Source organism: Nomascus leucogenys, chromosome 2, assembly GCF_006542625.1.
Source record: "Nomascus leucogenys isolate Asia chromosome 2, Asia_NLE_v1, whole genome shotgun sequence".
In the NCBI taxonomy this organism is placed as follows: domain Eukaryota; kingdom Metazoa; phylum Chordata; class Mammalia; order Primates; family Hylobatidae; genus Nomascus; species Nomascus leucogenys.
The window spans coordinates 122,422,830-122,436,191 of NC_044382.1; the positions used below are offsets into that span (position 1 = coordinate 122,422,830).

Here is a 13,362-nt window from a genome sequence, read left to right on the forward strand (position 1 = left end):
ATGTGGCGACAGCAAGGTGTCCACATGTGATCTAGCTAAGATCGTTGAAGGTGGCTACAATAAATAGATTTTAAATGTAGATGAAACAGGCTTCTATTGGAAAAATATGTCATCTAGGAATTCCATAGTTAGAGTGGAGAAGTTAATGCCTGGCTTCAAAGTTTCAAAGGACATGTGAACTGTCTTGTTAGGTACTAATGCTGCTGGTGACTGTGAGTTGAAGCCAATTCTTATTTACCATGCTGAAAAACCTAGGGCCCTTAAGAATTATACTAAATCTACTTTGCTTGTGCCCTGTAAATGGAACAACAAAGCCTGGATGACAGCACATCTGTTTATAGCATCATTTACTGAATATTTTAAGCCACTTTTGAGACCTGTTGCTCAAAACAAACAAACAAACAAAGACTTGTCTCAAATTATTACTGATCACTGACAATGCACTTGGTCACCCAAGAACTTCGATGGAGATGGACAAGATTAGTGTTGTTTTCATGCCTGCTAACACAACATCTATTCTGCAGCACACAGATCAAGGAGTAATTATGACTTTCAAGTCATATTATTTCAAAAATACATTTGTAGGGCTATAGCTGATGGAGCTAGGCAAAGTAAATTGAAAACCTTCTGGAAAGGATTCACTTATTCTACATGCATTAAGAACATGTGTGATTAAGGGAAGGAGGTCAAAATAGCAACATTAACAGGAGTTTGGAAGAAGTTGATTCTAAACCTCATGGATAACTTGAAAGGATTCAAATTTCAACAGAAGAAGTAGCTGCAGGTATAATGGAAATAGCAAGAGAACTAGAAATACTAATAGAAGTAGAGCCTGAAGAAGTGATTGAATTGCTGCAATCCCATGATCAAACTTGAATGTATGGGGAGTTTGCTTTGCTTCCTGTGGATCAGCAAATAAACTGTTTCTTGAGATGGAATCTGCTCCTGGAGAAGATGCTGTGAACATTGTTGAAATGACAACAAAGACTTTAGAAAATACATAAACTTAGTTGATAAAGCTGTGTCAGGGTTTGGGAGGATTGATTCCAATTTTCAAAGAAGTTCTGTAGGTAAAATGCTATCAAATAGCATCATATGCTACAGATAAATCTTTCCTGAAAGAAAGAGTCTATTGATGTGGTGGCAAACTTCATTGCTGTGTTATTATAAGAAATTGCCACAGCCATCTCAACCTTCAGCAAGCACCACCCTGATCAGTCAGCAGCCATCAATATCGCGTTAAGACCCTCCACCAGCAAAAAGATTATGACTCACTGAAGACTTAAATTCATAGAACTTTTGAGCAATACAGTACTCTTCAATTAAGGTATATAAATTTTTTAAGACATCATGCTATAGCACGCTTAATAGAACTACAGTATAGTATAGACATAACATTTTTAGAAACTGGGAAACAAATTTGTGTGACTTGCTTTGTTGAAATATTTGCATGATTGCAGTGATCTGCATCTGAACCTGAAATATCCCCCAGGTATGACTGCGCTTACACCCTTAGGCATGCTATACCTATGTTAGCACAATCTTTCTTCACCTGATAGTATATACTATCTTTTACTGTAGTTTATCTTCAAGCAATACTGTATCACTTCACATAGATGAGTTTTCCGCTGAATAATCAAGCAGAACCCTTTGAAGTTCTCTGCATGTGTCTCTTTACAGGTCTCTCCTTCTTGATTTTTGCCCTTTTGAATTCTTAACCTCCCTGGATTTCCAGCTCTGTCCTTCAACAGAGGGAGACCTCCAGGCAGTGCCAGGTTTCCTTCCCTGAGCTGCACTTGGGAGATTCTCTTTAGTCATTAAAGTAGGGGCTATTGTATTGCTCAGTTGTTTTCCATCTCTCAAGAATCACTGTCCTTTGTTGCTAGATAACCAATGTCTTGATAACCGTTGTATCAAATATTTTATCTGCTTTTTTAGTTGTTTCAGGAGAGAGTATAAATCTCTCCTGTTGTTCCATCTTGGCTGAAAGCAAGATACACACTAATTCACATAAGAATGTGTTGTTTCTTCTTCTCTGATGTCGTCTTTCATTTCCCTTTGTTCTTGTTGGTTTACACCTTTAAAAAAAATGTATTGCTGTCACTTAAATGGTATTTCAGGAGAGAGGTGGATTCCAGAAAGAGAACTGATGGTGGATTGATCACACGCATTTACATCTCCAAAATACTTCTCGCTAACTAAGGCTGACATTTGAGACCAGAGCTGACATTTGAGATGAGATATTTTTATCCATTTTTAGTATTACTGGTAAATTTAATAGAAAAGGATTAATGAACACAATTTGTTAGCTGTTAACCTCCACGACTGAATTATTTTTACAGGTATAAAAATACCTCCTAAGTTGCACACAGATCTTGGAACGTAACGTGACAAATCCAATTTTTGTTCACTGATGAGCAAGAATTATTTTTATCCACTTTTTGTATGTCTATCTATATGATCCTAAAAATCTAGCGTGTGGCCTAGGGCAAGTCGAGGACATGTTTCCCTTTGCCACACTAATTACTTCAAATATTACTTCTCTGCTATATTTTTGTAAGCATCTGTGGCTATACAACAATGAATAAGGCATAGTCGTTGTCTTCAAATTCTTTATAATTTCGATTCTAAGGGCATGTTAGATGAGCAAACTCCACATTAGCTGTCTTTTTTTTTTTTAATTTAAGTTTTAGGGTACATGTGCACAACGTGCAGGTTTGTTACATGTGTATACATGTGCCATGTTGGTGTGCTGTACCCATTAACTCTTCATTTAACGTTAGGTATATCTCCTAATGCTATCCTTCCCCCCTCCCCCCACCCCACAACAGGCCCCAGTGTGTGATGTTCCCCTTCCTGTGTCCATGTGTTCTCATTGTTCAGTTCCCACCTATGAGTGAGAACATGTGGTGTTTGGTTTTCTGTCCATGCGATAGTTTGCTGAGAATGATGGTTTCCAGCTTCATCCATGTCACTACAAAGGACATGAACTCATCCTTTTGTATGGCTGCATGGCTGCATAGTAGTCCATGGTGTATATATGCCACATTTTCTTAATCCAGTTTATCATTGTTGGACATTTGGGTTGGTTCCAAGTCTTTGCTATTGTGAATAGTGCCGCAATAAACATACATGTGCATATGTCTTTATAGCAGCATGTTTTATAATACTTTGGGTATATACCCAGTAATGGGATGGCTGGGTCAAATGGTATTTCTAGTTCTAGATCCGTGAGGAATCACCACACTGACTTCCACAATGGTTGAACTAGTTTACAGTCCCACCAACAGTGTAAAAGTGTTCCTATTTCTCCACATCCTCTCCAGCACTTGTTGTTTCTTGACTTTTTAATGATGGCCATTCTAACTGGTGTGAGATGGTATCTCATTGTGGTTTTGATTGCATTTCTCTGATGGCCAGTGATGATGAGCATTTTTTCATGTGTCTTTTGGCTGCATAAATGTCTTCTTTTGAGAAGTGTCTGTTCATATCCTTTGCCCACTTTTTGATGGGGTTGTTTTTTTCTTGTAAATTTGTTTGAGTTCATTGTAGATTCTGGATATTAGCCCTTTGTCAGGTGAGTAGATTGCAAAACTTTTCTCCCATTCTGTAGGTTGCCTGTTCACTCTGATGGTAGTTTCTTTTGCTGTGCAGAAGCTCTTTAGTTTAATTAGATCCCATTTGTCAATTTTGGCTTTTGTTGCTATTGTTTTGGTGTTTTAGATATGAAGTCCTTGCCCATGCCTATGTCCTGAATGGTAATGCTTAGGTTTTCTTCTAAGGTTTTTATGGTTTTAGGTCTAACATTTAAGTCTTTAGTCCATCTTGAATTAATTTTTGTAAGGAAGGGATCCAGTTTCAGCTTTCTACATATGGCTAGCCAGTTTTCCCAGCACCATTTATTAAATAGGGAATCTTTTCCACATTTCTTGTTTTTGTCAGGTTTGTCAAAGATCAGACGGTTGTAGATATGAGGCATTATTTCTGAGGACTCTGTTCTTCTGTTCCATTGGTCTATATCTCTGTTTTGGTACCAGTACTGTGCTGTTTCGGTTACTGTAGCCTTGTAGTATAGTTTGAAGTCAGGTAGCATGATGCCTCCAGCTTTGTTCTTTTGGCTTAGGATTGTCTTGGCAATGTGGGCTCTTTTTTGGTTCCATATGAACTTTAAAGTAGTTTTTTCCAATTCTGTGAAGAAAGTCATTGGTAGCTTGATGGGGATAGCATTGAATCTATAAATTACCTTGGGCAGTATGGCCATTTTCACGATATTGATTCTTCCTACTCATGAGCATGGAATGTTCTTCTATTTGTTTGTATCCTCTTTTATTTCATTGAGCAGTGGTTTGTAGTTCTCCTTGAAGAGGTCCTTCACATCCCTTGTAAGTTGGATTCCTAAGTATTTTATTCTCTTTGAAACAATTGTGAATGGGAGTTCACTCATGATTTGGCTCTCTGTTTGTCTGTTATTGGTGTATAAGAATGCTTGTCTTGCGACCCAAAGTAACATTTATCAGATGGTGCTAGAGGTATCTACAAGATGTGCCTGGGATACATTGAGGGAACCAGGCTTGGAGTATCATGCTGACAAAAAGCTACAGGGAGTCTGGAGAAGAGGACCCACAAACAGATCCTCAGAGTACAATCGAGGGTTAGAGAAAAGGGGGAACATGTTTCCCAGCAGAAGGAAACACACCTGCAGAGAAACAGAGCTGTAAAGGAGAACAGGATACCTCCCAGCCATTAGTGTGTGGGTGCTGAGGGAGGCAGTAGTGCAGGCCAGGGGCTATCACTCTCCTGGGGAAGAAGGCGCTGATTCCTTGGAAAAGATAACTCCTGTGAACTTTGACAAACGTTATAGAAAGCTATCATATTTGTAATCTAAGAAAGAGTGTGAGACCATCAGTCAGCAATGAATGAAGAAATGAATTAGGAATAGAAACTAAGAAAAGGAACAGTTTGCTTCTTTTAAAACATTAAAGTTGATCTTACAGTCTTTGTCTCTGAAGCATGCAGTTCATGCCAAAACTCCAAAGTCCTCATTTTAAAAGCTTGAGATTATTGGGCATTCCTTGCACTAATTTTAACCTTATTGAATGTGTTTTTATTAAATCAGCATTCATGTTGATCACAACTTGAAATTTGTACGAATTATTTCTTCATGCCTTTCTCAGAATAATTCTCCTTGTATAGAAAAAGGTTGGAATTGTCTAAGTCTCTGAAACGAACTTCTATAAAAAATGTTTTGAAAATTTTTAAACATTATATTACTCATTCACAATGATGTGAATCTGTCATAGATTAAAAACCTGGGGATGTTTAAAATGATAATATCATCCTGTGAAAAGTCTAATTTTGTTTCTGAGTTGCCGAAAAACAAAATAGGAGATTATTCTAATAGTATCTAATTTGGATCTTGATTACCTCATCTTGAATATTCACAATCATGTATGTCTGAGTGCAATATAAACATTAGTGTGAGATGTTATTTTTGTATTCTGAGCTATTTTTTAGGGCAGGTTTATTATTTTGTAAGAAAAAGGATAATTTATCATTGAATCCCAACCCCTAAAATGCCAACTCCTAGAAAGATGCTTGCTTCTATTTAAAGCCCTTCAATACAGGATGACAATCTCTGATGCGGTGTAATGCGCATAGCATATAGTAAATATTAATTGAGTGATTTAATGATGTATTTCTTGAGAGTATTTGGCAAATAAGGATGGAAGAAATTTGTCTAAGATTTGAGCATTTATTAAAGGTAAGCATCTAATGAGTTAGCTTGCCTAAATGTTCCAGTGAATGCTTTTCATTGCAGTTTTTAGTCATTTACTGCCCCCAACTCTGAAAAACATTTTTAATAAAAAGTGCTGCAGGAGGAAGAGATTAGAAAGACCCTTCACACCCATGCCAAAGATGAAATTTCCCTGCAGGCAGCAGCCATGAAGGTACCCCCTAGAAAGCTTTGTTTATCGTATGAAATCTCTTACTTCTCTTCGTAGTTACCTGCTCTATGAAAACCACATGCCTAGGCGCTTGTTTTTTGTTTGTTTGTTTGTTGTTTTTTGACAAGGAGTCTCACTCTGTCATCCAGGCTGGAGTGCAGTGGCAGTGCAGTCTTGGCTCACTGCAACCTCCGCCTCCCAGGTTCAAGTGATTCCCCTCCCTCAGCCTCCCACGTAGGTGGGACTATAGGCTCATACTACCACACCTGGCTAACTTTTGTATTTTTAGTAGAAATGGGGTTTCACTATGTTGGCCCAAGCTGGTCCCGTACTCCTGACCTCAGGAGATCCGCCTACCTTGGCCTCCCAAAGTGGTAGGATTCCAGGTGTGAGCCACCACACCTGGTCGGCCTAGCTAGATATTAATAATAGTGTTCTGGTCACTCACTGTGGCAGTGAAAAAACAACTCGAAGATTTCACTGGGACCCAGGCACATTTTCTCAGTGTCTAGAAACTAAGTATCTAAGGACACTTTGCTGATATAGAGATGGTCAAGAATATAACTGTTTCAGCCAAAGATTGTCCATGCATTACAACATATGTCAAATGAGAAAATGCAAGTTAAGCTCTCAGCACATAGTGAACACTTAGTAAGTATGGTATGTACATACATATGCATCAGGGAACCAGAGCCATTAACTATTAAGTGTGTCACATCGGTGTATGAATCATGCTAAGAAGCAGCTTTATCTCACAATTAAAAATTGAATAGGAAATGAACTCTTTTGCCTCCCGTCTCTTTACAGACCATTCTTATGACAGGGTAATGTATTTCCTGTTTTAGGAAATTGCTTGGTGAGGAATACTTACTAGAGAGCCCCAATATTATTAATAGGTTATAGTCCAGAGCTTATTTCTAGGGGTTTTATTTTGAAAGGAAAACCACGTCCTCCCATTGAAACTCTGTTACATATGCATAGCAGGCTCCCAGAGCAGTCCACAGAATCCTGCTTAGCTCATAATGTGGCTGAGCATAGCACTGATCACATAGCATCTTCCTAGGTAAATATTAGGTAACAAAGATTCTCAGGGGAAATGCGCTCAGCTCCCTTCTGGAATGCTAGGAATACATATGAGTTTCTTTTTGACAATGACAGCCTCTACACCAAGACCTTCTGGGGAGAGGTACTCTACAGCTAGGTCGTGGAGGCTGTTTAGGGATGAGGAACGGTGGTGATTTCTGCACCTGTGCCACCAGAAACTTGCAGGATGCTCCTAACCAGGCTGGCTGCCTGTTCACATGCCCTTCCCTTTGATTCCAGGAGATCAGTGATTGCCCTTTCTCTGGGGTTCCACTCACTCCAGCCCAGAGCCTCTTTCCTTAGTCCACAGTAGCAGGAAACAGAATTTCTTAGCTTCTCTCTTCTTGGGAAGAAGGAAAAGGGACAAATGTGATAAGAATGGGTCTCTTGTAGGTCCAAAGATAGAGTGTAAGATCTACTGATATTATGGAGAAAAGCTTATACCCTATAAGTCTGCATTTTTTATTCTTGAAGCAGGAAGCTTGGCATGGGATGAAGGACAGGAAAAAAAAAAAAGCATAGAGAATGCCATGGCCCAGTTTAGGTTGCATATAGGGCTAATCCTGGGGCTCTGGCTAGGAGCAGCCTCCTTGCCACCACAGCCCTGGCAGCACAGACACAGATGGGGAATTGAGTTGAAAGGCAGGACTGAGTGAGTGAAGCAGGAGATGATGAGTACCGTGCAATTATCAGTATATTTTGCAGAGCAAGAAATGAGGAAAGGAAAGCCCTCCGAGTGGTATCTGAGGGATGGGAAGGAGTGGTGGTCCTTTCCAATGGTGGGTGAAAAGCAAGGAAGTCTTCTAGTGACCAGAGTCTGGGGCCTGACTGTCTTAGAAACCAGAGCAGGGCCTCTCTGCCCCATGACCACACAGAATGTGCATCCAGAGCAAATTCTTCTAGGGTGACAACTCTCATGGCCTTGCTGTTGTATGCATACATGCTGTTGTATAAAACCAGTGTCCACATCATGGGCACAGAGGGTTACTGTTTCGTAATATTAATTCAACCAAAGTGTGATTGGATACCTGTTTCTGATATAAAAGCTTTCTTCCTTACCAGTAAAATTTGACACCTCAAAGAATGATTAGGATGCTTTGAATCCCTCTCCCTCTTTTCGACTATAAGTTCTTTGTGTATAACTGGTAAGACAACTTCTGTTAAGCTCTGGTTATGGGCAGGGACTCTGTGATCAGACGTGCAGTTTCTGTGTTCAAGGATGAAGAACATCCAGGTAGATTGACCTATTATAATATGGTCCCATGATCTAGGGATGTGCACGATACTCAGGGAGCAAAGGGGAGGCACTGAGGGGAAGAGAAGACAGAAAAGGCTCGCACTTGAACTTACTTTGAAGGATGAAGAGGAGTTAGCCCATCGTCAGGAAATCAAGGTAGCAAAGAACAGTCCAAGCAAAGGGAACATCGTGATTCATTTTGGTTACAAAGGTGTGGAGTGAGATTGGGCAGCTGCACATTGTCTCTTAAGTCTGGCACATCAGCTAGGCAAGGAGTGACGAGACACGGGCAGGGGCCGGAGGAGTCTACAAAGATAAATGTGCCTGTATCATCTTAGACCAGTGAGGAAATCTGTTTCATATTTTACAGTCTCTTTCAGATGATATATAAAGTTGAGGCACTTTCTGATGTCATGGATTGCTTAGGTGGAACCTCAATTTTATTTATATTCACAACCTTTGAAAACTTCTAAATATAGCAGTTTACAGAAGATAGAGTAAATTCATTGAATCGAACCAAACCACACTTAGCGATCATATTGGAGATTAATTATAAAGGACTGGCTTTGTTTGCTGTTTTTCAGGTACCATGATCAACAGGATGTTACCAGCAACTTCCTTGGAGCGATGTGGTTGATATCAATAACTTTTCTCTCCATTGGTTATGGTGACATGGTACCTAATACATACTGTGGAAAAGGAGTCTGCTTACTTACTGGAATTATGGTAAGTGTCTTTATACTTCACATCTCTTTTATTTACGCTAAAGAAGGCACTTAAACCACTCAGTCCACGTGCATAAGTAATTGTGAGCTACTTCTTTTCCCATCAGCAGGAAATCAGTATAAATAAATCAATTTTGTGTTGAGAGAGAATGTCAATAGTTTTCATCCTAATTCGTCTCATCATGAAATTCTGTTGAAGAGGTAGAGCTGTTCGATTGCCCTTTGTGGGGCATGCACTAATTTGATGAACTAATTTGATCTTGGAGCTTTGGCTTCAGAGTCAGGAAGTCCTTTAAGTCTGTGTCCTCCCATCTCCTCCTAGCTGTGCAAATTTGAGTAAATTGTAAAATGTGGCCCATAATAACTATCTTGAAATGTGTTAAAGGGTTGAAGATATATTTATTTCTCTTTTAACAAATGTTTGTTGAGTGCCAGGCACTGGCCTCCGTACTAGGAATACATCGAAAGAAGATAGAAACTTACTGCCCTGCCTTCATGGAGCTTACAAGGAAAGACTTGCATTTTAAAAATAATGGTTCATTACATTTGTGAACTAGTAAAGCTTCTGGCCTGTTTTAGGCCTGGGGGAGAGGGATGGGATCTACTCAGAGAAATCATCACTGGAAAATTGATTTTTACGCTGAAGTGAGAAAGGTGCATACCCAGGAAGGGAGGTAGGAAGAACATTCTGGGAAGAGGAAATGGTTTATTTGAAGGCAATGAGGCAAGAAGGAGCTCAGTACATTGGAGCCAGCTCATTGGGCCAGTAGTACACATAGCAAAAGGGGAAAACGGCCTGGCATGAGGCAGGGACAGGAGGCCAGGTCTTGTGGAGCACTTGGGAAAGGTCTGCTGCTGACATGCCATCGTTCTTCTGGCATGCCTAATAGGCTCAGACATCTTTTTTGCCCCTCTATACATGACTAGCCAGGACTGTTTTTTTGCTCCATTTGTTTTAGGTATAGGAAATTGGAGGCTAGCAAGCTGTGATTATAATGTGATATGAACTTCTAAATATTTAAGCCAGAGGTAGTTTCAAATTGTTGATGCACAGTTTTCAATGACCTAGGCTTGTCTGCATTCTTTACCTACCTTTTAAAGTTTGCTTACAGCAAAGAGTGTCATCTTGATCCTTGTGTGATTTCTGTCTGTCTACATGAGGATGTGAACAAGTACTGCAGGTTCCAAATTCCCAGAATTTCTGAAATCAGGCACCCTGTTCAACACCTCTAACTGCATTCACTCACAGGCCGGCAGGAGAGAGCAGAGGCTTGCCATTTGAGGGCCTCTGAATGGTGGCCAGTGGAGGGTGCACACCCTTGCAGAAGCCGCCTGGGAAGACTGCTCCAAGAGTCACAGCTAAATGGAAGGAGAGTGTGCCCTTGGCATAGGGAGGCAACATCCTTCTCCCCCTTGGTAGTGTTCAGCTGGGATAAGGCAGCTAACTTTGAAAATAAAAATCCAGGGTCAATTTTAATGTCCCGGTAGTAACAAGATGGCCATTTCAAGTCCCAATTGTAGAAAATATAATTTGGGGGCATAATTTAACATTATTTGCTTTTAAAAGAAAAATAATAGTTTTAATTATAGTGAACTTTTAAAAAAATGGTATGCTGCATTATCTGTTTACTGTTGGATCACTTCCCCTTTTTTCCTCAAATAATAGCATTTTATTATGTGGTATAATGCTTTAGGAAATGTAATTTGCATAGATGTATTTTTAGGAAGCCCATAACAAGTCCACAAGGGATATAAATGATGCTATTTATAAAAACTGGTAATTGCAGTCTTTCCCCTAGTGCTTCTTAGAAACAACTTCCTTAGTGTTACTTTTTGTCAAGATGGTACCCTTTTTTATTCTCGAATCAGGTGTGACTCAAGGGTCATGTGCACAGGCTTTTTTGCCGTGGAATCTGAGCCAAATTTGAGGTTAACCTTGCCTGGGTTTTACAAAATGTTTATCGTTCCTTGATACTTTCTTACCCCTCATGTCTCAAAAACTGTTCCTTCAAAGTCTCATCAGATAGTACAAATCTTTTATTTACCTTCTTGAACTGCGTCTTGCTCAGGTTTCACTACAGATCTTACTTTGCTTAAAAAAAGAGAGGTTATGGCCTGGCGCCATGGCTCATGCCTCTAATCCCAACACTTTGGGAGGCCGAGGCAGGTGGATCACCTGAGGTTGGGAGTTTGAGACCAGCCTGACCAACATGGAGAAACCCCCTCTCTACTAAAAATACAAAATTAGCCGGGTGTGGTGGCACATGCCTGTTATCCCAGCTACTCGGGAGGCTGAGGCAGGAGAATCTCTTGAACACGGGAGGCGAAGGCTGCAGTGAGCCAAGACTGTGCCGTGGCACTCTAGCCTGGGCAACAAGAGTGAAACTCCATCTCAAAAAAAAAAAAAAAAAGGTTATAGTACCATTAAATATACGTGGACACAAAAATGTTATATGTAATGGAATTTATGGTGACTTTGCTCCAGCCCTTAAGCTTATGGTAAAAGAGTCCCTCTATTCTTAGGCTGAGGAGCTCCATTCCCTCTCCTTCTTAAGGATCAGATTTATTTCCTAATTGACTTGATCAAAATTGGTTTACTTGCATACAGAGAAATTCACTAATATTTGAGTAACATATTTGAGATGCTTTGTAGAGTTGGATTACCTCTTCTTCTAGACTAAGCAGATTCCCATGGGGTCAGGCTACAGGGCAGTCTTCTCTTGGGATTCACTTCTGGCAGTTGATTACATCTCACATCAGCTCCTTAGGGATCAAGAGCATATGGATGGAAGTGACCTAGACACTCCTATGGAGAATGTAGACATTTCTTCATTACCAAGACCAATATGGGAATTAAAGCTTAGAGACCAAGATCTCTTATTATTAATATTTTTATAAGTCATGGGATTGCCTAAAGGAAGAAATAGAAGAAAACCACTCACTACCCTTCAAGAGAAGACCGTTATGGTTGTAATTACTTATTTTCTACTTATTCTTCTACCCTTTTGCTATTTGAGGAAGTACTGAGGACCTGAGGGTTTACTATTGTAAAGGTCATGATAAACAATGGGATGATTTCTAAGTAGCTTTGTACTTTTGGCTGAAGGTGGTAGGCAAGCAACATGGTTAGATCACAGTGTCTTTCAGCTTTTGGACAGCACCAGCTAGTTTCTCTATGTCTCCAATTTTCCAGTAAAGTAATTGTTTTACTTGGCATTTACAAAGTTATTTTATCTTCCTAGAAATATATATATATATATATATATATATATATAAACACATCCTGAAAGCTATGAATTCTCCCACAACTATGAATATATATGATTGTTTCAAGAGTGAAAAATAGCCTTGTGGGTAAGGGTATCTTTCATCTTATACTAGAATTAAGGTTGCTCATTTGTTCTTTTTGGTTCTCTATTTCTGTAAATTAGAGTGACTCTTGGTGGCCTTTTGACTAGAGTATGGATGACTGGATTTTTTGGTTTAATTATCTGTAAATATCGAGTAATATCTATCCATTCCTAGGGATGCAGGTTGTTATTCAATAAATGGTTCTCTAATAGTGATTTATAAACCACTAGACTTTGACAACATCTAGCATGACTCCCTCAACAAAACTGAGGACACTTCAGATAATGAGTGATTTAGGTTTCTTCCATCCCACTAGTAGTTCTATGTAAACAAAAGCAATGCATAAAGCTTTCGCAGTTCATAGCAATTTGAAAATCACTATGCTAATTAAATTTTAAAATTTTATTCAAGGAGCAAAAAAACAAGTCAGTTCAGGACAGAAGCCTTTACACAGCCTTGCTTTTTCCTTAAGATTTGATAATAATCCTTTCCACGTTAAATTTGCCCTGTGCCGAGGAAATCTTAATTTAACGTCACATGGTAACTCTATCAGTTGTCTGTTAAACAGTTTGCATCCTGAAGAGCAATAACACTACCCTGTTAAGTCGGTAAGAGGGTGTTCCAAAACAGCACGAATTAGCTAGAGCTCATAAAAAAGAAATGATTGGTATGAAAGAATGCGAAACCTAAGGTCTGATTATACTCCTCTTCCTGTAACACTCTCTCTTTCCATTTGAGGATTTGTTTTCCCCTTCCAGTGTACATAGAAATCCTGCGAAACTGATCTGAAGCCATTCCTTGGTGTTGAATGTTTGAGAATGTGAAAAACCCTCAAGGATTTTTAAAAATGTCTTATACAATTTGACATTGGGTGTTTAATTTTGAAGAGGTTTTAACTTTCTAATTGCTTGCTTTTTGGTTCTTTCTGATGTGTTCACTGAATCTCATCAAATAAAGCCCCAGTGAAGAGAGTGTATCTTTAAGTTCTTAACAATAGTTTCTATTTTGTGCAGAGCAGCTG

At 39.3% G+C, this 13,362-nt stretch overlaps 1 protein-coding gene across 3 annotated transcripts in view; it reads left to right on the plus strand.

Moving 5' to 3' along the window:
• The window catches only part of KCNN2 (potassium calcium-activated channel subfamily N member 2), a 145,705-nt gene that overhangs the window by 103,916 nt on the left and 28,427 nt on the right, over nt 1-13,362 (plus strand). For all 3 annotated transcript variants that reach the window (XM_012505264.2, XM_030817801.1, XM_003259844.4), the window contains one exon: nt 8,850-8,991. In XM_012505264.2, the coding sequence (XP_012360718.2) occupies nt 8,850-8,991 (142 nt within the window). The remainder of the gene's footprint in view (nt 1-8,849; nt 8,992-13,362) is intronic.